This window comes from Lontra canadensis, unplaced genomic scaffold, assembly GCF_010015895.1.
Source record: "Lontra canadensis isolate GAN:19392208 unplaced genomic scaffold, GSC_riverotter_1.0 scaffold42, whole genome shotgun sequence".
NCBI classification, from domain to species: domain Eukaryota; kingdom Metazoa; phylum Chordata; class Mammalia; order Carnivora; family Mustelidae; genus Lontra; species Lontra canadensis.
In genome coordinates, this window is record NW_022631036.1 from 2,865,901 (window position 1) to 2,888,230 (window position 22,330).

At 38.9% G+C, this 22,330-nt stretch overlaps 1 protein-coding gene and 1 non-coding gene across 4 annotated transcripts in view; one reads left to right on the forward strand and one right to left on the reverse strand.

Moving 5' to 3' along the window:
* POLE2 (DNA polymerase epsilon 2, accessory subunit) overlaps positions 1-22,330 on the forward strand; it is a 29,425-nt gene that overhangs the window by 1,812 nt on the left and 5,283 nt on the right. Inside the window, exons 2-17 of one of the 3 annotated variants that reach the window (XM_032871182.1) lie at positions 1,723-1,823; positions 3,357-3,432; positions 6,357-6,434; positions 6,577-6,670; positions 10,305-10,379; positions 12,509-12,592; positions 13,213-13,269; positions 13,949-13,997; positions 14,629-14,701; positions 15,452-15,624; positions 16,602-16,691; positions 16,862-16,916; positions 17,916-17,975; positions 18,060-18,137; positions 19,981-20,089; positions 21,380-21,556. In XM_032871182.1, the coding sequence (XP_032727073.1) occupies positions 1,723-1,823; positions 3,357-3,432; positions 6,357-6,434; positions 6,577-6,670; positions 10,305-10,379; positions 12,509-12,592; positions 13,213-13,269; positions 13,949-13,997; positions 14,629-14,701; positions 15,452-15,624; positions 16,602-16,691; positions 16,862-16,916; positions 17,916-17,975; positions 18,060-18,137; positions 19,981-20,089; positions 21,380-21,556 (1,429 nt within the window). The remainder of the gene's footprint in view (positions 1-1,722; positions 1,824-3,356; positions 3,433-6,356; positions 6,435-6,576; positions 6,671-10,304; positions 10,380-12,508; positions 12,593-13,212; positions 13,270-13,948; positions 13,998-14,628; positions 14,702-15,451; positions 15,625-16,601; positions 16,692-16,861; positions 16,917-17,915; positions 17,976-18,059; positions 18,138-19,980; positions 20,090-21,379; positions 21,557-22,330) is intronic. The other 2 variants (XM_032871183.1, XM_032871184.1) reach the window with 2 other exon arrangements.
* LOC116875694 lies at positions 3,849-3,955 on the reverse strand. Its single transcript, XR_004384248.1, has one exon. It is a non-coding gene; the product is annotated as a U6 spliceosomal RNA (small nuclear RNA).

Sequence of the window (22,330 nt, forward strand, 5' to 3'; positions counted from 1 at the left end):
CAATCCCAGGACCCTGGGATCATGACCTGAGCGGAAGGCAGAGGCTTTAACCCACTGAGCCACCATAAAGCTGCAGTCAAGATGGGGTCATCTCAAATGTCTGTTGGGCAGGATTTGCTTCCAAGTTCATTCAGTGGTTGGCAGGATTCAGTTCTGCCAGCACTCTTGGACTTGGGGCCTCAGTCCTTGCTAGCTGTTGGTTGGAGGCCACCCTCAGTTCCTTGCCATGTGGTCCTCTCCAACATGGCAGCTTCCTTCATCAAAGCCAGCAAAAGAAAGAGTAAGTCAGAAGTCGCAGTCTTCTCCAACCTAATCAAGGAAGTAATACCTTGTTTTAAAAAATTTTACTTTTAAAATTACAGTACAGGAAAATGCTCCATTACTTTTACTATAGTCTATTGTTAGAAGCAAGTTACTAGGTCCAGCCCATACTCAAGGCGAAGGGCTACACATGGTTATGAATACCAGGAGGCATGGATTATTAGGGGTTGTTTTAGAATTCTGTCTACCATGGATATTAAGTAGTTCATAGTTATTTAGTTTCAGTTGTGAAAAGGATCCCAAGAAAGAAGTGCTCTGATAATGTATAACATTGTAACTACTCTAGAATTAAAGAAGGACTTCATTAAAGAAGTGGTTTGAGCTGACTGTTCAAGGATGAACAGGACTTGAGTAGGTGAAGAAAAGAGCGGGGAAAAATGACCATATAAAGGCCCTGAGGCAGGAGAGCACTGGAGGAGCCTAAGGAGATTTGGCAGGGGCCAGATCCTGTATCCTAAGAGCTGTCCCACCATTCACCCAAAATGTGTGTGATTTTCGGGACTCACCAAATACCTGTGGACCACCTTCAGGATGCTTGTCACTCTGCCAGAGGATGGCACAGTTCTAGTGTCCAAGGAGCATCACCCATGATAAATTGGAGAGTTGTGATACCCACACTTGAAAGAATCGCTGAGCAACCCAAGTTAAGAACAATTAGTGTGATGACTATAACAATAACAATAACAATAACAATAACGTTAAGTGTGAAGTTGTATGCTACAAACAGAATGGCATGCAATTAGTTGATTGTTTATACAGTGTTCATTCTGAGCCCTATAGGTATTTAAATCAGGGATTCGTGTGGATTTTTTTTTTTTTTTTTGAAAGTTCGGTCTTACTGGGTTCTTTTGGAGCAGAGGGATTCTTGAGATTTCAATGAGTGTTGCTTCTGTGACTATATTCATATAGTTTTTTTTCTAGTCTAATTTTCTAATTTTAATATTGAAAACAATAATGAAATTACTAAAATTTACTTTAAGTAAATGCATCAGCAAACCAATAAATGTATACTTAAGTGTCTGTTATGTTCAGGACATTGAAGCAAATGAAGTCCTGCCTTAAATGTAAGGCGATAACTGGTACAAAGCTATTGTGATGTGTCAGATCTGAGGTGTATAGGAATTTTAACAATTCATAAGGGAGGGGAGGTTGCAGCAGGCAGGGCTGGTCTAGGAAGCCTTCCTCAAAAAAGATGTGATTTGGGGCTTTAAAAATGGTTATGTTGGCTGGGGAGAAATGGAAGAATTTGTTCAGAAAGGAGTGGAGAGGTGAGCACTGCTTGCAGTGAAGAGTGAATAGATTTTAGTTTCAATGCCACATTGATGAGTGTTTGTCAGTTCTGGGTATAAAACTTTGAGCCTCGGTGACCAGTGGCCTGCCATATCTTTTCTTTCCATTCAGGGAAGCCATTAAGTACCTCACAGAAGCTCTTGAGTCTATCAGTGAAGTAGAGCTTGAAGATGCACTGGAAAAGATCATCGATGCTGTTGAAAAGCAACCGTGTAAGTGACATTATCTGATAGCTCTTAAATTGTTAATATAGTTCTATATCCTCGATTGCATTTATAGATTTCAGCGGAAGTTGAGGATTCCATATGAAGATATTACAGGGTTATGAGACATACCCATGCTAGCACTTCTTCCCAAGGGATAACTTCTAGTTCCATTGCAACTTCAGGACTTTCCCCAGAGACTCTTAAAGTTCTTTCCTTTCATGGAGCTGTCATGGCTAGCTGTCCTGCACTTGACTTCTGATTTTGATCTGATCCTTACAGTCACTTTTGTCTCTCTGCATACCTACTACTTTTTCTTTTTTTTTTTTTTAAGATTTTATTTATTTATTTGTCAGAGAGCAAGAAAGAGCGCAAGCATAAACAAGGGGAAAGGCAGGCAGAGGGAGAAGCAGCCTGATGTGGATCATGACCTGAGCCAAAGGCAGACGCTTAACTGACTGAGCCACTCAGGCATCCCCCTACTACTTTGTCTTATTTCGGTTTGGAACTCCTAAAAATTTGGGCGGGGAAAAAGAATAAGTGAGCAGGGCTAATTCTCCCTTCTGGCTTCAGTCTTTCTCAAGGGATCTTTTTATTAAATATTTAAACTTTTACCACAAACATGGACCTACAAAGGAGGAATGCTCTTCTTCTAGGTGCAAACATCCAGTGTTTCTAGAACACTGAGGGACAGAAGCAAGTGTGGCTTGCTCTCAGGCATTATATTGATCTAGTTTCTTCGATTATGTAGGAAGACATACATTCCATGATAGATAAGAAATTACTGTTACGTCTTATTTTCAGTTGTAAAGGCAGAATTTTAAATATACCTTTGCTTTTAAAAACTGCTTTATAGTTGAAAATTTAGAAATTATTACTTATGAGAAAGTAGTATATATTCCTTTAAGATGGCGCATAGTGTCTTACCTGAGAACATAACAAATTGTTCAAGGGTGTCCACTCTGGAATCAGGCTGGCCATCTATACTTTCTAGCTGTGTTCTTGGGGAATTTATTCAGTCTCTCAAAGTTGTACTTCCTCCCCTTTAAGATATTAGCATATGAACAACAACCTATCTGTAAGGATATCTAATCTAATGGCATAAGGCTTGTGAAGTACTGAGCATAGTGTCACACATTTAGTAAGGGCTTAATAAGTGGTAGCTGTTATATCTGTTACTATCATGCCTGTGGAAACATAGCATTGGTGCTGGAAAGTTCTACTAATGCAACTAACCTTGCATATAAAGACTTCTGTAAGTGTTTATACAACTGAATTTATATTATTAGACAGTCTTTAGAAAAGTAAGGCATTTGGCTATGTATTAGGATATTACAAGTGTATTTGAGTGTAAAAAGATGAAGGTTTTTGAGATATGGCTTCTCTTATTGTTCTGACCTAACCCTTTTTTTGTCCTAAAAACTATGTAATGAGAATCTCAGGGTTAGTCTTTGCAGATTACTTTTAGGAAAAGAGCTATCTGTGGAAATAAGTAATTTTTATGCCTGTTTCTAAAATTGAACTTTGAAATTCTCTTTTCAGTGTCATCAAACATGATTGAACGGTCAGTGGTGGAAGCGGCGGTCCAAGAATGCAGTCAGTCTGTAGATGAAACTATGTATGTGGATAAAATGAACTTCCCCCCTGCTGGCAATATGAAGTGCTTATTTTAAATGATTTTCTTGGGGAAAGAATTAGTGATCAGCCTTTCTACAGTGGTTATTTCTGAGTCTTTCTTTCTTTCCTTTTTTTAAAAATTAACATATAATGTATTATTTTTCTCAGGGGTAGAGGTCTGTGATTCATCAGTCTTAATTCACAGCACTCACCATAGCACATACCCTCCCCAGTGTCCATAACCCAGCCCATCCCTCCTTGCCCCTCTACTCGAGCAACCTTGTTTGTTTCCTGAAATTAAGGGTCTCTTATGGCTTGTCTCCCTCTCTGGTTTCATCTTGTTTCATTTTCCCCTCCCTTTCCCTATGATCCTTTGTCTTGTTTCTCAAATTCCTCGTATCAGTGAGATCATATGATAAAAATATGGAATGTGTCACAAATTTGCATATCATCCTTGCGCAGCGGCCATGCTAATCTTCTCTGTATCGTTCCAATTTTAGTATATGTGCTGCTGAAGCGAGCACTCTTAGTGTTTTCCTTTTAAGTGATAGCTTGCATTATAAACCCCATTAAGTGACTCATCTTTACTATTTTTTCCTGGAGATTTGAGATTACAGTGTTGTTTATACCATTAGTAACTTTTGCCACTACCCATTGGATCTGAGTTTATATTCTGTATGCTTCCAATAAACTGAATTTTCAGAAGTATACTTTGCTTTTGCTCTTAGGAAAGTGCGGGGTCCAGAGAAGTTCAGCAGCTTATGTTGGGTCGCATGGTCAATGGCAGAGAGGGTAGAGCCGTAGTTTATGATACTTTCCACTAACTCATGCTATGATAACTTAGGAATTTATATGGGAATAATTTTCTTGGGTTTCATTTCCAGGTGTCCCTCTTTTTTTTTAAAAGATTTTTATTTATTTATTTGAGAGAGAGAGAGAGAGCATGAGAGGGGAGAAGGTCAGAGGGAAAGCAGACTCCCAGTGGAGCTGGGAGCCCAATGTGGGACTCGATCCTGGGACTCCGGCACCACGACATGAGCGGAAGGCAGTGGCTTAACCAACTGAGCCACCCAGGCGCCCCCAGGTGTCCCTCTTTCTTTTCCTCTTTTGAATAGGATACTTCTTTCCAAATTCACAGGGTTTAACTGGGAGGAAAACAACTGGAAAAATGGACAGAGAGTATTAACTTTAATAGTTTTTTTCCTTCTTTCAGGCAATGGGGATCATTGACAGGAGTCATTACCGTATTAGAGCTGCTAAGAAAATAGAGAAATTGAGGAATATTATTTATTTATTTATTTAAAAGATTTTATTTATTTGACAGAAAGAGAGAGAGAGTACAAGTAGGGGGAGAGGCAGGCAGAGGCAGAGGGAGAAGTAGACTCCCCACTGAGCAGGGAGCCCCATATGGGGCTTGATCCCAGGATGCTGAGATCATGACCTGAGCCGAAGGTAGACGCTTAGACTGAGCTACCACCCAGGTGCCCTGAGAAATTGAGGAATTTTTTTTTTTTAAGATTTTATTTATTTATTTGACAGACAGAGATCACAAGTAGGCAGAGAGGCAAGCAGAGAGAGAGAGGAGGAAGCAAGGTCCCTGCAGAGCAGAGAGCCCAATGTGGGGCTCGATCCCAGGACCCTGGGATCATGTCCTGAGCCGAAGGCAGAGGCTTTAACCCACTGAGCCATCCAGGTGCCCCAGGAATTTTAATTTTAACCTTGCAGACTCATTATTTAAGATACTAGGGTATGATGACATACCCCTAAAGCCATCAGTAGAAATTCAAAATGACTATATCGAAGTGGAAAGATTATAATCATAAGTACGCATTAAAGTTAACCGTTGTTTCTTTCTAGCTCTTTATATGCCACAATTAGCCAATACAGAGGTCCAGTGGGACTGAATGGTGAACAATCTTTGCAACTTCAATTGTCAGGAAATTATTATATTATAGCATAAGAGAGGCTTTCATTTTTATAGATGAAGAAGTGGCATGAGAAGTCAAATAACCTGTCAAGACTGACCCACTAAAAATGGTGGAACAGTATGTGGAATCTAGGTTTTCTTCAAGTCCACTGGTTGTCTGCTGTCTCTACTAGATGTTACCACCAGAGTAGCAAGGACATTTTTGACCATATTCAGTCTGGGAGATAAATAGATAAAATTTTAGGGAAGATTTGTTAGATTGGAATATTTATGCAATAGTGCTGTGAATTTTTTAAAAATTTGGTTCAAACATGGTTACTTATTAACAATGTCTGAAAGTAAATTATTTTGTTGAATTTCTTTCTCTAACACTGTGTCAAGGATATGGCCAGTATTTTGAGGGTTCTTTTCTATTTTATACCTGGTTTCTGGGACACTTTTGCATAATATTTTGGATTAAAAACTTGTTGGAAATGAATCATATTTTTAAATAATATTTAATAATTTAACCCACTGAGCCACCCAGGCACCCCAATAGGTGACATTCTTTTTTTTTTTTTTTTAAAGATTTTATTTATTTATTTGACAGAGAGAGATCACAAGCAGGCAGAGAGGCAGGCAGAGAGAGAGGAGGAAGCAGGCTTTCCGCTGAGCAGAGAGCCCAATGTGGGGCTCGATCCCAGGACTGAGATCATGACCCGAGCCGAAGGCAGCGGCTTAACCCACTGAGCCACCCAGGCGCCCCAATAGGTGACATTCTTAATTAGAAGTTAACTTGATTATTATTATGATTATTATTTTTGCCTGAGAGTGTTGGCAATACTTTCTTGTCTCTGAGAGGAAAATTTTATCCCCGTATTATGAGACTCCAAGAAATTTTGTATATGACCTGTGGAAAGTACATTCGTATACCATAAGATTATAATACAAGTTTTCATGCTCACCTAAGATTCTTATGTTTTAGTAAATCAAGTTTGTTTTTGTGGACTGTTTTTCAGAGAACATATTTTCAATATCATAGGAGCATTTGATATTCCACGCTTTGTGTACAGTTCAGAAAGAAAAAAATTTCTTCCGTAAGTATAACATCTATTGATTTTAAGCTAATGTTACGTGTTCAGATGTACATTTTTTTCAGAAGGCATATAGTCCATGATTCATTTTTGGCCCACCTTTGTGTATTGTGATAGTTATAAATAGGCATTTCTTTTTTTCTAGTCTATTAATGACCAACCACCCTGCCCCAAATTTATTTGGAACAGCGAGAGATAAAGCAGAGCTGTTTCGTGAACGATACACCATTTTGCATCAGGTAAGCTGAGAGGGGAAAATGAGACTGTTGAAGCTTAGGTAAGACTCAGTGTTAATTAAAGGATGGAATTTTGTAGTCCAGTGCTTGTCCTCCAATAGGCTCTTACTGAACTCTCTAGGTTTGAAAACATGTGGGGGATACAGAAATAAAAACAATTGTTTTTGTGATGATAAAAATAGCAGCTATCATTTATTATCCACTTTTAATGCGCCGAGCACTGTGTTTAGCATGTTATGGACATACTTATCTCTTATAATCATTGCAATGTCAGTGTATGTATAGATGCTATTAACCTCATTTTCCCATTATTTACAAAAAATATTATTTATTTGAGAGAGAGTGAGTGAGCACAAGGGGGTGGGGGGAGGGTGGGCAGAGGCAGAGGGAGAAGTGGGGCTAATCTGGATCATGACCTGAGCCAAAGGCAGACGCTTAGCCAACGGAGCCACCGAGGTGCCCCACTATTATCCTCATTTTACAGATGAAGAACTGAGACTTAGATAAATTTAGAAATTTGACCGAAGATCACATATAGTAAGTATAGACAGGATTTGAATCCAGTGTGTCCGACACGGGAGCCCAACCTTTGCCTACAGCACTATACTAGCTTCTAGCAGCTTCCAGTCTGTGACTTTAAAGACATTTGCATGAACAAAATATAAAGTGGAATTTTGTATGTGCTGTAAAAGAGATACAAGCAGAATATATTCTTTGGGAACAGCAGAGAAGCTTTCAGGGAAATGAAGGCATTTGACATGGGCCTTGCCTATTTGATCTCGTGGAAAGGGTGAAAAGGTGGTGGTAACGGTGTGAAGAAAGACAGCAGAGGGAAAGAGTGGAGTCTGCCAGAAATGATGAGAAGGTGGTCCGTTCTGTGTGTAGAAGAAGGCTCATGAAGAAGATGAAATAGTATGAGATAGATAGGTTTGGAAAGCAAGTGGGAGCCAGATCGTGGGAGCACCTTGGATGCCACTCTTGGCAGCTGGGACTCTGGTTTTTCGATACAAGGAACCTTGGAATATCAGAGAGAGACCCAGTCACAGTTGGGTTTTGTGAGCACTTCTCTCCGAGCAGATTTTGGGATGAATTAAGAATGTGAGAGAAGACTTTAGGGAGTCCATTGTATTAGTCTTGCTAGGAATGACAGCTATGGGGAGAAGAAGTGGCAAGGGTTGTAGACAGGGGACCGCACCAGAGCAGTGGAAGCCATTATTCATGGTGACTGAGTGGATGTGAAGAAGAAGGGAAAGAGCGAAGACTCACATGATTAAGGTAGTGAGTCCAAGAGAGTAGGACAGTGGAATAATATGTTAGCAAATAAGAAAAAGGGAATGTTTGGGGAAGATGATGCAGATGACTCAGGTTCTGTTTCAAACATTGGAGTTAAAGTTACCAGTGGGATATCAGGTGAAAAGCATACCTAGAGCTGAAGAAAGAGGTCTGGGCAGACAGAGAGATTTAGGGGGATCTGCAAAGGAGAGGGGGAGATGGAGTAGAGTAGTAGACCCTCTGAGAAAGAGAGGCAGCCATGGGGAGGCAGTGGCAAAAGGGAAGAGCGGAGAACTGGGGAGCCAGGCCAGGATGGTGTTAGATGGCGGAAGCAGAAGATTTCAAGGAGAGGATGGGCAGTGGGAGGAATCCCTGAAAAAGGATGAAGAGGGTGAGCACGAGGGATGCCTATTCTCTCCTGCTTCCATCACCTACATCATGTTGTCAGATCAGTCTTCCTGACATGAAGCTCTGGTATTGTCATGATTTTGCACAGAAGTCTTCTGAAAGAGAGGCTTACTGCCTATTGAATGAAATATGGATTATACTTAGTGGTTGAGATCCTCCCGCTGCATCTTTTTGGCCAGCTCTCTACTTTTCCTCTAAAAGTTCCTCTGTGCTGGAATAAAGAAGCAAATACAGAATTATTGTTCATTTCTTCTTCTGTAACTTTGCTTATACTATTCACTCTCTGGATTGCTCTTCCTTCTTTTCTGTTCTGCTGAAACCTTCCTAATTCTGGAAGGGCCTTCTTAAATTCCTCCTCTTTTCTGAACCTCTTTGTGATCAATTGGATGCAGTCTCTTCCTGCTTTAAACCAGTGACTATGTCAGTATGTCTCCTACAGCATTTACTAGAGTTAGCCCTGCCTTGCATTTGGGGTGTTTACCCCTGTTATCAGACACTCCTTTTTTATTTTCTTTGCCACATTTGGCACAGTGCTTTCCATAGACAAGATGCTCAAGTAGATACTGCATTTCTTTTTCCTTTCTGCACTCTATCTCACGACCCTTGAGATCATGACCTGAGCTGAAATCAAGAGTCAGACACTTAACAGACTGAGCCACCCAGTCACCCCTTAAAAATTATATTTTAAAGCCTATTTTATTATTTTGGGTGTGTGACTTAACCCTTCTGAGCCTCATTTATTCTTATCTGTGAAAAGGGTTGAATTTTAGTCCATTCACATATTTATTGCAGTTATCTCTCTGAAAGCAAATCTGATTTTATTTTTATCCCACTTTCAATATCTTTGTTTTCCAATGTCTATACAAAAACTTCCTGGCTTGGCATAGAAAGTCCATACTGTCAGGGCTCTTTTATTGGAGATTACAGAAACTCAAACTGACTAAAACAGAAAGAGGCATTTATTGGCCTTTGGAGAGGTCTAGAGGTCCACCAGTTTCAAGCATGGCTGGGTCCAGGATCTCACACATCATGAGAGATCTACCTCTTTCCATTACCCAGCAATTTTTAAAAATTGATTTTACTTTCAAACAAGTTCTCCCAATGAGATGACAGAGGCCGCTGTAGCCTCAGCAGCACTTGGAGAGGGAGCTCCCCTCTTCCAGTAGTTCTAGCAACAGTTTCTTAGCAGCTCTTAGCTTAAGGCAGTTGGTCAACCCTGAACCATTCACTGGCTAAGGGGTGGTGTACTTTGATTGATTAGGCCTTAGTGGCCAGTTTATAGGAAGGGGAGGGGACACCAGCCCTGCCTAAACTACATGGACCACAGTGGGGTGGGGGGATGGTTCCCCAAACAGAGGTTCCAGCTCATCTCCTACCTTGTCTGACACTGCTTTGTACACCTCATGAGCTAACTCTCCTAAACTTGGCATCACTTCCAAGTACTCTTTTACTCTTGTAATTCTTTCTTGTGACACATCCCTTCCTCTTCCTGAAATGTCTTATCTCAGCCTCTTTTGGTTTCTTACTAGCAAAGTCTTATTTATCATTATGGTCTCAATAAGTGCCCCCCTTCTGCCTGGGGTCCTTTGTTGTATGGTGGCCCTTGACTTTTCTCTCTCACAAACCCCGTGCCCTCAGGAAGGCACTTGGTTTGTTGTCCTTATATCCTCAGCCGAGAGTGCACTGCTGCCAGCTGTACAAATAGAGCTTTTTCTTTAAAAAAAAAAAAAAAAAAAAAAAATTAAATACTTTTTAAATTTCAAAATTACATTGCTAAGTATATGTATATTAAAATATGTGGGCTTTCAGATTTGTTGAGAATAGGCAGTAGTAACATTAGTTTAAGGACAGTGTTTTGTCAGAGTATTACTTTAATGAATTTTAAAATTTTATTTTGATGAATTTTAGTTTAAAATGTATGATTCAGTAATTCATGTGAATCTTTCTTTTTTTATAGAGGACCCACAGACATGAATTATTTACTCCTCCAGTGATAGGTTCTTACCCTGATGAAACCGGAAGCAAATTCCAGGTTAGAACATTACCCTAGTTGTTTAGGGGGTATAACTATACAAGTTAAATATTTGTTGCTTAATTCTAATTTATTAAAATTTAAATGAAAATGAATCACTGGTAACTGTTTAACCAACTAACTGACCTGTGCATGCTCACTGTTAATAAAGTCCATGCCCTGGGTCCTGGGTCCTACAAATCTCTAATAGAAGCTACCACTCCCGTCTTTGGGACAGGCCCTGAGACGATGGTAGCTCCCAGACCATCTCTGGCTACTAACACAGATCCCTAGCCCTCTTGGTCTATTTGCTGGATATGACATTGGCTTTCTGATCAACTATCAACATTAACTTTCTCCCCTCACTCAGACTCCAAAATCCTGGTCTTTGTTCCAGCCCATCCCTCTAGTGACCACAACACACTTAGCTAAAACGTGCTCTATCCCTTAAAGTGAAAAGTTTACTTAAGGCAGTAAGGAAATAACAATTACAAGATAAATGAGATAGCACAGACAGGCCACAAGGGTGATGGGGCCTGAGGAGGAGGTGAGAGGGAGAATGTTTTCTGTCACACGCACTCCTCCCACTTTTAAACTCCTATACCCTTTGTTCCCTTTCATTCCAGCAACATACATAGTCACTGTCAGGGTTGTGGGGTCCAGCCCCCTATTGGGCTCTGGGCTTAGCTCAGCATGGAGTCTGCTTGGGACTCTCTCCCTCTCCCTCTGCCTCTCCCTCCCTCAGTCTCTCTCTCCTTCCCACTCTCTCAAATAAATAAATAAATCTTCAGAAAAAAAAGAAAAGAAAGGCATCAGGAAGGTTCCCCCCCGCCCCGCCCTGCTTAAGGAGGGAGAGGGCATGGAGGGGAGGGGCAGAGGGAGGTGGAAAGAGAGAGAGAATCTTTTTTTTTTTAATTTAAAACTTTTTTATAAACATATAATGTATTTTTATATTTATAAAAATTTTTTATAAAGTATTTAGTATTTTAGTATTTTTAGCCCCAGGGGTACCAGTCTCTGAATCTCCAGGTTTACACACTTCACAGCACCCATCATAGCACATACCCTCCCCAATGTCCATAACCCCACCCCCCTCTCCCGACTCTCCGACCTCCAGCAACCCTCAGTTTGTTCTGCAAGATTGAGAGTGAGAGAGAGAATCTTAAAACGTCCATGCCCAGCACGGATCTCAAAACTCAGAGATCATGACCTGAGCCAAAATCAAGAGTCGGATGCTTAACCAACTGAGACACCCAGGTGCCTCAGAAAGGATTTAAAAAAAAAAAATAGTATCCTAATTGTTACTGCCTTTAACCTAATGTTAAAAATATAATGGTCATATTGAGAATGTAAATAATAGTGACAACCTTTCACAATACTAATATAACTTTTTTAATAGCCTTCTAATTTGCAAGAGGTACTAGTTAAATAAATAAAATTCTTTTCTACATTTTAAAGGTAAATGCACTTTATCATTATTCAGAATATAGTAGTTTCTCTCTATCCATGGATAAAATGTTCTAAGACTCCCAGTGGATGCCTCAAACCACAGATAGTACCACAGCCTGTATGTACCTTGTTTTTTTCCTACACATACATCTGTGATAAAGCTTAACTCATAAATTAGGCATAGGAAGAGATTCACAACAATAATTAACAAAACAGAACAATTATAACAATATACTGTAATAATTATGTGAATGTGGTCTCTGTGAAAATATCTTATTGTACTGTACTCACCCTTCTTGTGATGATGTGAGATGATAAAATGCCTACATGTTGAGATAAAGTGAGGCGAATGATGTAAACATTATGATGTAACTTTAGAGGACTAGTCACCTTCTGACAATTCATCAGAAGGAGGACCATGTGCTCCTGGGCCACAGTTGACAGACGGTAACTGAAATCACAGAAAGTGAAACTGTGGATAAGGGGAAACCTGCTGTAATATGGCATGACACTTGAGTAATTGTTAAGTGCCTGAGTTGGTATTTTAGCTTTTTATAGGATAAATTCTATTTTCTGAGTTTTATTTGATTTTCTACTGTTAAGTAGGTATAAATACTAAAATTTGCATTCAAAACTTTCTTATTTATAAAAAGATTGGTTTCTTCAAAAAACTTTAAGAATTTTTTTTGTCTTACTTTAAGCTTAAGACAGTAGAAACCCTCTTGGGCAGTACGACCAAAATTGGAGATGTGATTGTTCTTGGAATGATAACCCAGTTAAAAGAGGTGAGTTAAACTTAGTAAGCATCCGACTATTGTTTTCAGCCTCAGGACCGATGAAGTGCCAGTTACTATAGCGTTCCTGCAGAGGTACAGGGCCACACTCCTGTAAGTGTGGTACAGGGCCACACTCCTGGAAGACTCCTTCCTCTGTTAGCAAGTAGCTTTTGCCTCCCTGTTCAGCTTCCTGAGGAGACATCAGGAAGGAGTGTCTCATATAGGCCACCCGTTAGCGTGGTTCAAAAGTAGTCCCCAGTGATCTCTGGTTGAGCTGAGAGGATAGAGGTTGTGAACAAGCAGGGCTGCAGACCACATCCTGGTCCCTCAGGGAGAGACAGTGTTGACTCTCTCAGGAGGAGGTACCTGGTGAGGCCCGCTGGGCAGCCTGCCAGCGCTCCTCTTGCCCTCGCTGAATTTGCAGTGGTTTCCGCATACCTGGGAGAGGCTGTCAGGTGATGAATCTGAGGCGACCAGACTAGCAAATGGAAATGCCTAGACCAGGAATTGCTCGTTTTTAAAAATCCACTGTACTCTACTATGTTCTGTTGTCAATGTTGTATTTTAATTATTTTGACCTAGTATTTATTTTTACGTAAATGTGGACATACTTCTTTTAACTTTTTCAGGGAAAATTTTTTCTGGAAGATCCTACAGGAACAGTACAACTGGATCTTAGTAAAGCTATATCCTTCATTTATTTATTTATTTATTTGACTTAAGGTTTTCTTTATTGAGATTGATGATCATTTTAAAAAATTTTTAAAAGACTTTTATTTATTTGAGAGAGAGAGAGATCATGAGGAAGGAGGAAGGGCAGAGGGAGAGGGAGAAGCACACTCCTCCCTGAGCAGGAAGCCCAGTGTGGAACTCAATCCCAGGACCCTGGGATCATGACCTGAGCCGAAAGCAGATGTTTAATCAACTGAGCCATCCAGGTGCCCCTTCATTTTTATTTTTTTTAATCTTTGTTACATGAATTGGGGATATTGATTATATATCATTCTCAAGTTAACCTGTTTGGGTTCCCACTGTAACTTACATATGGCAATGACGTAGCAATCAAGACCTAATCCTGGCCAGAGACAAGAAAATCTTTAATTCACTCTTATTTGGAGAATCCAAAAAAATCACCGAGGAAGTTTAGAACATGCTAAGAATGATCCATACTGTCACTATTACCAAACTATGTGTTAGAATCAGACATGGGGCATTTAAACCTAAAATTTTTTAAGCTGTCATCTATTCACAGTTTCAAGTATGAGGACTTTGAATTTATTGTTTAGATATGCCTTTGGGCCCAGAATGTTTATTGACTTTATCATCACCTCAGTCACAGAAATATTTTCCTCAACTGTTGTGTACCAGTTCCACAGTGGCTTGTACACTGAGTCATGCTTTGTCTTAGCAGAAGGTAAGTCAGTATGCTTTTTTCCTGTCCTCCTCATGCTACCATAAAAGCATTTCTACATTGGTTAAAATATATTAACATGGTATAATTTGGGAGAATATTGCTTATGAGTGCATACTTTTGACAACATTAAATAACTCTCAGAGTGGTAAATGGGCCTCGAGTTTATTTTTGGGGTGATAAAAATATTCCAAAATCAGTGGTGATGCTTGTACAACTTGTGAATATACTAAAAAAAACACTGAATTATATACTTTAAAGGGTAAAGTGTAATGACATGTGAATTACATCTTAATAAAGTTGAAAAAAAAACCCAGATTTTATATAGCGTCATAAAATGAAGCATTTCCTAATCTTTGTACCTTATCTCTCTGTACTCTAACATCTATTGTGAAGTTAAGAAGTGGGAAGTTTTACATCTGAATCTATTTCTGTTTCATAACTTTTTAAATATAGAACTAGACTCTCTTGGGCTCTGAAGCTGTCATGTAGCTTGATGGGACTGGCAAATTCTATAGTTAGTTGACAGAGGGTGAGACAAAAGTTTAGCATTTGCTTTGTGTTCCACAGTTTCTTCCTCTCAAACAAGAATAATTGGACAAATAAAAGTGATTTATTACTTATCTTTTTTCAGGTTGGTTTGAAGATCAGGTGTTTCATGTCAATGCCTTCGGATTTCCACCCACGGAACCTTCTAGTACTACTAGGTATAAGATGTTTGACTGCAGTTCTATGGGAATTTTGGAATTGTGACAATAGTGAATGTCAGATAGGATATCATATCTCAGTTATTACAAGGGCTCAGGCTTTGTGTCAGATGCAAAGAGTAATAGACAGTGAGAGTTAGCAGACTAGGCTGTGTATGTAACTGAAAACTAGCACGTTGATTCCTGATGACTTGCAGTCTTATTTCCATGCCTTGGCTTTTTATGCGAAAGATTTCTAGTCTTCCTGTCTCTCTTATCTATAGGGTTGACGAGAAGTTCAACTGAAATAAGAGGGTAATAGAGGAAGATAATTTTCATGTTACTCTAAAGCCTTGTTTTGTTTGCTACAGGGAGGCTCCCCACCTGCTAATTATTTATTTTAAAATATTTGCTTTAGTCAGTTTTAAAAGACTCAGGTATAACCTATTAAGTATTTTTTTACTGTTTTTGTATTTCTTATTTTAGGACATTTAAATAAACTTGTTTGCTTTTCAAGTGTTACAAATAGTGTATTTTCATGGTATTATGTACACTGAGGGGGAAAATAACCTCATTAGAAATAGAAAGAAGCTAAAATTGTAAAATTATTAGAGAAACATCCAAAAAGGGGCACCTGGCTGCCTTGGTCAGTGGAGCATGCGACTCTTGATCTGTAGAGATTACTTACACATAAAATCTTAAAAAAAGAAAAAGAAAAACATCTCCAACAGAAAACAGGCTAGAGGCTAATATTGTATCATAATTACCTAGGGCATACTATGGAAATGTGAATTTTTTTGGAGGGCCTTCTAATACATCTGTGAAGATTTCTGCAAAACTAAAACAACTAGAAGAAGAGAATAAAGATGCCATGTTTGTGTTTATATCTGATGTTTGGTTAGACCAAGGAGAAGTGTTGGGCAAACTTCACACCATGTTTTCTGGTAGGTGCCATTCTTTTCTACTCTTTTGAACTCAGTACAAGGGGTTATGTCCTAACACTAAATTGTTAAAAAAAGTATCTTTTTGAGTAGTCTATTTTCTTGTAAATGTTGATTTAGCAGTGAGCTATTTTAAATGAGACCACCTTAAAGACTTAAGTTTTTACATTTGAAAAATTACCCTGTGTGTGTGTAATCATGAAAAATAAGAATTAGTCCTAAGTATAGTATAAGAATGGATAAGAGTTTGGGCCTTGGAGTCTGACAGAAGTGGATTTAAATTGCAGCCTGAGACCTTGGGCAGGTTACTTAATCTCTCTCTTAGCTTATAGGGAGGTTGTGAAAATCAAGCCCTTGCAGGGCCTGGCATATAGTAAGTCCTCAATAAATGGGCAGCATTGCTACAATTGTTTAAAAATAATAGTTGTTGGGGCGCCTGGGTGGCTCAGTGGGTTAAAGACTCTGCCTTTGGCTTAGGTCATGATCCCAGGGTCTTGGGATGGAGCCTGCACCAGGCTCTCTGCTCAGCAGGGAGCCTGCTTCCTCCTCTCTCTTTGTCTGCCTCTCTGCCTGCTTGAGATCTCTGTCAGTCAAATAAATAAATAAAATCTTAAAAAAAAATAAAAAGAATAGTTATTAAAATAAGTTATTATTAAGCTTATAAGTTTTTATTATTAAAAATTCATGGTTAGGGGTGCCTGGGTGGCTCAGTGGCTTAAAGCCTCTGCCTTCAGCTCAGGTCATGATCCCAGGGTCCTGGGATGGAGCCCCGCATCAGGCTCTCTGCTCAGTAGGGAGCCTGCTTCCTCCTCTTTCTCTGCCTGCCTCTCTGCCTACTTGTGATCTGTCAAATAAATAAATAAAATCTTAAAAAAAAATAAAAAGCAAAACAAAATAAAAAAAACCCCTCATAGTTAAAGGGTTTTTAGTCTGATTTCTAGACTCAGAAACTGATACTCATTTTATTCTCTTATTTTTAGGTTATTCACCAGCACCTCCAACCTGCTTTATACTGTGTGGTAATTTTTCCTCTGCACCATATGGAAAAAATCAAGTTCAAGCTTTGAAAGGTATTGAAGTTCTACTGAATAAGTGTTTCTACCTTTATATAAACTAAACCGATAAGAAGTAATCTATAATATTTTAATTTCATTCAAAAGATGTAGGATTGTATCTAATCAAATATAATTTGATATTTATGTGCATTCAAATTAAATTTTATATCCCTTTAAAATTTTAGATTCCTTAAAAACTTTGGCAGAAATAATATGTGAATATCCAAATATCCACCAAAGGTAATATTTCTACTGCTATTTTTTTAAAGTTTTTTTTTTTTTTTTTTAACAAAAAATGAATTCTAAGTTTGATATCCATGATTATTAAGAAATAAATGGGGGGCGCCTGGGTGGCTCAGTGGGTTGGGCCTCTGCCTTCAGCTCGGGTCATGATCTCGGGGTCCTGGGATCGAGTCCCACATCGGGCTCTCTGCTCAGCAGGGAGCCTGCTTCCTCCTCTCTCTCTGCCTGCCTCTCTGTCTACTTGTAATCTCTGTCAAATAAATAAATAAAATCTTAAAAAAAAAAAAAAAGAAATGAATGGAAGAGGGGCGCCTGGGTGGCTCAGTGGGTTAAAGCCTCTGCCTTCAGCTCGGGTCATGATCTCAGGGTCCTGGGATAGAGCCCTGCATTGGGCTCTCTGCTCAGCAGGGAGCCTGCTTCCCCCCCTCTCTCTGCCTGCCTCTCTGCCTACTTGAAATCTCTCTGTCAAATAAAAAAGAAAAAAAAGAAATGAATGGCAGAAAAATTTGAGAAAATTAGTATGCTATGAGAGAAAATTATCCTTACATTGTGATAATATATGTTATACTGTACTAGAGATTTATAGTGAAAAATATTAAAAGGAAGAGTGATATTTTAAACTATATTTTGAATTTCTTGGTGACATTAAGTATCTATAGCTACACTCTTCAATATGATAGTCACTTGCCACATGTGTCTCTTTAAATTTAAAACTATATTATTTATATTAAATATAATTTAAAATTCACTCACACTAGCCATAATTCAAGCACTCAGTAATTGGACAGTGTAGATACAGGCATTTCCATCACTACCAAAAGGTCTACTGGACACTGTTAGTCTGGAGATTTTTAGTAATTTATTAAAATGCATGAAATTTAAAAAATATTAAAAATCCATTATTGAATTAAAGGCAATAACTTGGTTTTAGACTGTTGGATAGTGTTATAGTATTTTTTTTTTTTTTTTTAATGAATTTGTTGAATTTTGCTATAGTAGTCGTTTTGTGTTTGTACCTGGTCCAGAGGATCCGGGATTTGGTTCCATCTTACCAAGGTAAGTTTTGTTTAGGTTTTTCTAACAATAAAAAAAATTACACAATTCAAAGATATATTCTAACCACCTAAATTGTTTTTATAGACCACCACTTGCTGAAAGCATCACTAATGAATTCAGACAAAGAGTACCATTTTCAGTTTTTACTACTAATCCTTGCAGGTAAATATTACCATTTTGTGTTACACTTTTTTTTCCTTTCATTACAAAATTAAGTTGATTCTTAAACTGTGTCTCTAAACTTTGACTACTGTGAATAAAGAGAAAATTTCTCTTGATTTTAGGTTTCTTTTTTAGGGTTTTTTTTAAAGATTTTATTTATTGGGGCGCCTGGGTAGCTCAGTCATTAAGCATCTGCCTTCAGTTCAGGTCATGATCCTAGGGTCTTGGGATTGAGCCCTGCATCAGGCTCCCTGCTAAGCAGGGAGCCTGCTTCTCCCCTTCCCACTCTCTGCTTGTGTTACCTCTCTCGCTGAATCTCTCTCTGTCAAATAAATAAAATCTTAAAAAAATTTTTTGAAAAAAAGATTTTATTTAATGTCGGGGGGGGCACAAGAAGGGGGAGCAGCAGGCAGAGGGAGAAGCAGGCTCCCCGCTGAGCAGGGAGACTGATGTGGGACTTGATCCCAGGACACTGGGATCATGACCTGAGCCTCAGGCACAGGCTTAACTGACTGAGAGACCCAGGCATCCAGGTTTCTCAAAACTTTAAAAATATTTTAACATGATTTAATTCACTAATAATGAATTTAGAAGCTGAAAAACAGATGGAGATCTAAAAATTGATAGACTCATATCACATCCTTTAAGAAAAGTTACGGTGGAAAAGTGAAAAGATGATGCATTTACTATATGTGTCACTCACTGTAATCATAGGCTGTTACCCTAGTCCTTGGTTCTCCTCTCTTTTCTGCCTACATTCGCTCCTTTGGTGACCTATCCACTCCCACCTGTGTATTGCCATGTCAACTCCCAACCTGTTCTTTACCCTTATCAGAGTTTGTGGCACCTTTATCCTTCCAGTCACTCAGGCCAAGAACTTTTGGGTTTCTCTCACATGTAGTTTTTCAGGAAGTCCTTGAAAATTTTGAAGGAAGACTTCAAAGTATATGCAGGACCTGGCTGCTTCTCCCCACATCCTCCTCTGTCACCCTCTGCCATCTTCTCTAGCCTGGATTACTGTGGTAGCCTCCTAGTTGCTCTGGAGCTTTTCCCTTTGCCCTCCTTTTCTAGTCTATTCTTAACAAGGTGTCAGAGTGATCCTTTGATACACAGGCACATCACATCGTCCTTACTGATCCTGAAAGATAGGACCCCCTCCTGCCATTCAGTGACAGCCCACATCACAGTAGTAGTCAGGGCCCTGCGTGATCTAGCCTCCTGTTCCCGCTCCGATTTCCTCTCTTCCTCATTTATTCCAGGCACTACAGCCTCCTTTCTGTTCCTCAGACATGCCAGACCTGCTCCATCTCGGGGCCTCTGCTGTACCTGCCCCCCTGGCCTGCACGGCGTTCTTCCTCTGCGTATCTGCTTGATTGACTCTCTCGCCTCCTTCAAGTCTGTGTTCAAATCAGACTCTATTACCAGCCTACCAGTTTTGATCATCTCTTTTCATAGCTCAGCCCTGTGGCCCTTCTCTCCTCACAAATGGTCCCTAATAGCCTGTTTTTCTTTTTCCCATATACTTAATTATTTCCCAATATCCTTATATAGTTATCATGTTTATTGTTTATTTTCTCAGACTGCCCTGCCCCCATTAGAATATAAACTGCATGAGGACTGGGATCTTTTTGTTTTGTTCCTTCATCCCTAGAATGGTGCCAGACACCTACGAAGAGCTCAACAGATCACTGTTGAATGAGTGGATTAATAGATTTTAGCTGCATTTCTGCTATGGTAAACAATGGGAAGGGAGAATGGCTTTGTATCATGAAATATTTTGCCTTTTAAACTATCTCATATTTTCTTCTGAGGAAGTCAAATTCAACTATCGTTTTCATTTCAGAATTCAGTATTGTACACAAGAAATTATTGTCTTTCGTGAAGACTTAGTGAATAAAATGTGCAGAAACTGTGTCCGTTCCCCGAGCAGCAATTTGGATATTCCTAGTCATGTAAGTTGAGTCTTTATTAAACTATCTTAAGAGTTGCAGTATATAAAATTCTGTTACATCACTTAATAATTTGCCCTTTTATGTTTATTTATGGTTCAAATTAATCCGAACATACTTTGGTCAGTAAGTTAATTTTTGTTACTAAGTCAGTGTTTCTCAACTGTCTTACTGAAGTCTGCCTAATGGGCAGAGGGAAACCTAGAATGAACAGGAAATTTCTTTGAGGCTTCCTATTTTGCTTTTAACACTCATAAATCTTACATTGTCCTTCAAAATATATGTATATTTGTTTTAAAAAGATGTTTCTATTCTTCACATTCATTATATGATACGTCCACATTAGGAGGATGTGTAGTGTTTATCTTGTAGCTTCAAGGTTCCCTGACATAAACTTGTCAGTCCCTGGTTTCATGTACCCGCCCTGTACCACTTTGGGAAATGTGAAAGTAGATCATACAGAGCATTTTTAGTATTTATTTTATAACATTAATGTTTATGTAGGCTGTTTATCTATTCTTGGCATTACTCAAGCTGTGGAATTATTTTTAGAGGAACATAATTATAATTAGTAGCTGAGTTTATTATACAACTATAAGTACAGTTGCTCCAATATGACTGTTTGGGGGAGTAGCTTTTTTTTTTTTTTTTAAAGATTTTATTTATTTATTTGTTTGTTTGTTTGTCAGAGAGAGAGAGAGCACAAGCAGGCAGAGTGGCAGGCAGAGGCAGAGAGAGAAGCAGGCTCCCCACCGAGCAAGGAGCCCAATGCAGGACTCACTCCCAGGATCCCGGGATCATGACCCGAGCCAATGGCAGAGGCCTAACCAACCGAGCCACCCAGGTGTCCTGGGGGGGAGTAGCTTTTATGACATATGGTATTAAATGAAAACTTAGAGATTTTTCCTAAAATACAGGATAGTTAATTCCATTTCATTTTTTCCCCAAGATTTTATTTATTTGAGAGAGAGCGAGCAAGAGTGGTGGGGAGGGGCAGAGGGAGAGAGAGCAGCATACTGTGCACCGAGCAGGAAGCCTGACCTGGCACTCCATCCCAGGACCCTGAGATCATGACCTGAGCCAAAGATAGACACTTAATGGACTGAGTCACCTGGACACCCCTTGTTTCATTTCATATCAGTATTTCCTAAAGCTCTGTGATTCAAAGTCTCCCTAATTGTTTCTCAAATTTTCTAAGTCCTTTTGGTAAATAATATTTAATTTAAAATGATTTGTTAGCAATTTTAATTTTTACAAATGAACTGACATTTGTTTTATACCATTCTTTTTTAGTTTGTAAAGACTATCTTATCCCAAGGCCACCTGACTCCTCTACCTCTTTATGTCTGCCCAGTGTACTGGGCGTATGACTATGCTTTGAGAGTGTACCCTGTGCCTGATCTTCTTGTCATCGCGGACAAATACGATCCTTTTACTCTCACCAATACAGAATGCCTCTGCATAAACCCTGTAAGAACACAGTTAATGTTATATAGTCATAGTTTGTCAAGATTAGAGTGTTATTTCTTTAAACTTAAAAAATATGTATTTAGTAAGATTATTGTTGTATAAAAATGTACTATTAGTGAAACACTGAGTTAATTTGGTATACACAGAAAGTTCTTCAACATTCAGGAAAGCATATGACGGTAAAGTAATGTGACTTAAAAAAAAAAGTACATCAAAGCATATAAATCTAAATGCATATTTTCCCCTTCATAGTTAACTGCCTTGAGATTCCTTTCTGGGAATTGCTTTCAGAGCCTCTGTCTCATTCTCTTTAAATATATTAATTTCCTTTGTGAATGATTTTGATTTTTGGAAATATGTGCAAGTCCCAGAAATGTGTAAGCCTGATGAATATGGAAATTCTTACTGGGATGTAATTTCTACAGAAGTATGATTGCCTTTTCAAGTTTTGGGAATAAGTACTGCATAAACATTGTTGATGTGAAACAAAATATCTTCACTAGTGATATTTAAACTGTATGTTTCCTTGATTCTTGTGAATTTTAGACTGTAATACTTTTTTTTGTTTCATCTAGGTCATTTCTAGAAACATCATGACTTACTGTTGGTTACCGCTTTCCTCAAACACTCTTTGTCCAACTCCCTCTAAGAGAGGGTTTCTCAACCATGGAACTATTGATATTTTGAACCAAATAATTTTACTGTGGGCCACTGTCCCTGGCATCGTAGGGCAACTGTGCAGCATCTAGCCTCTCATCCCCACATGCCAGTGGC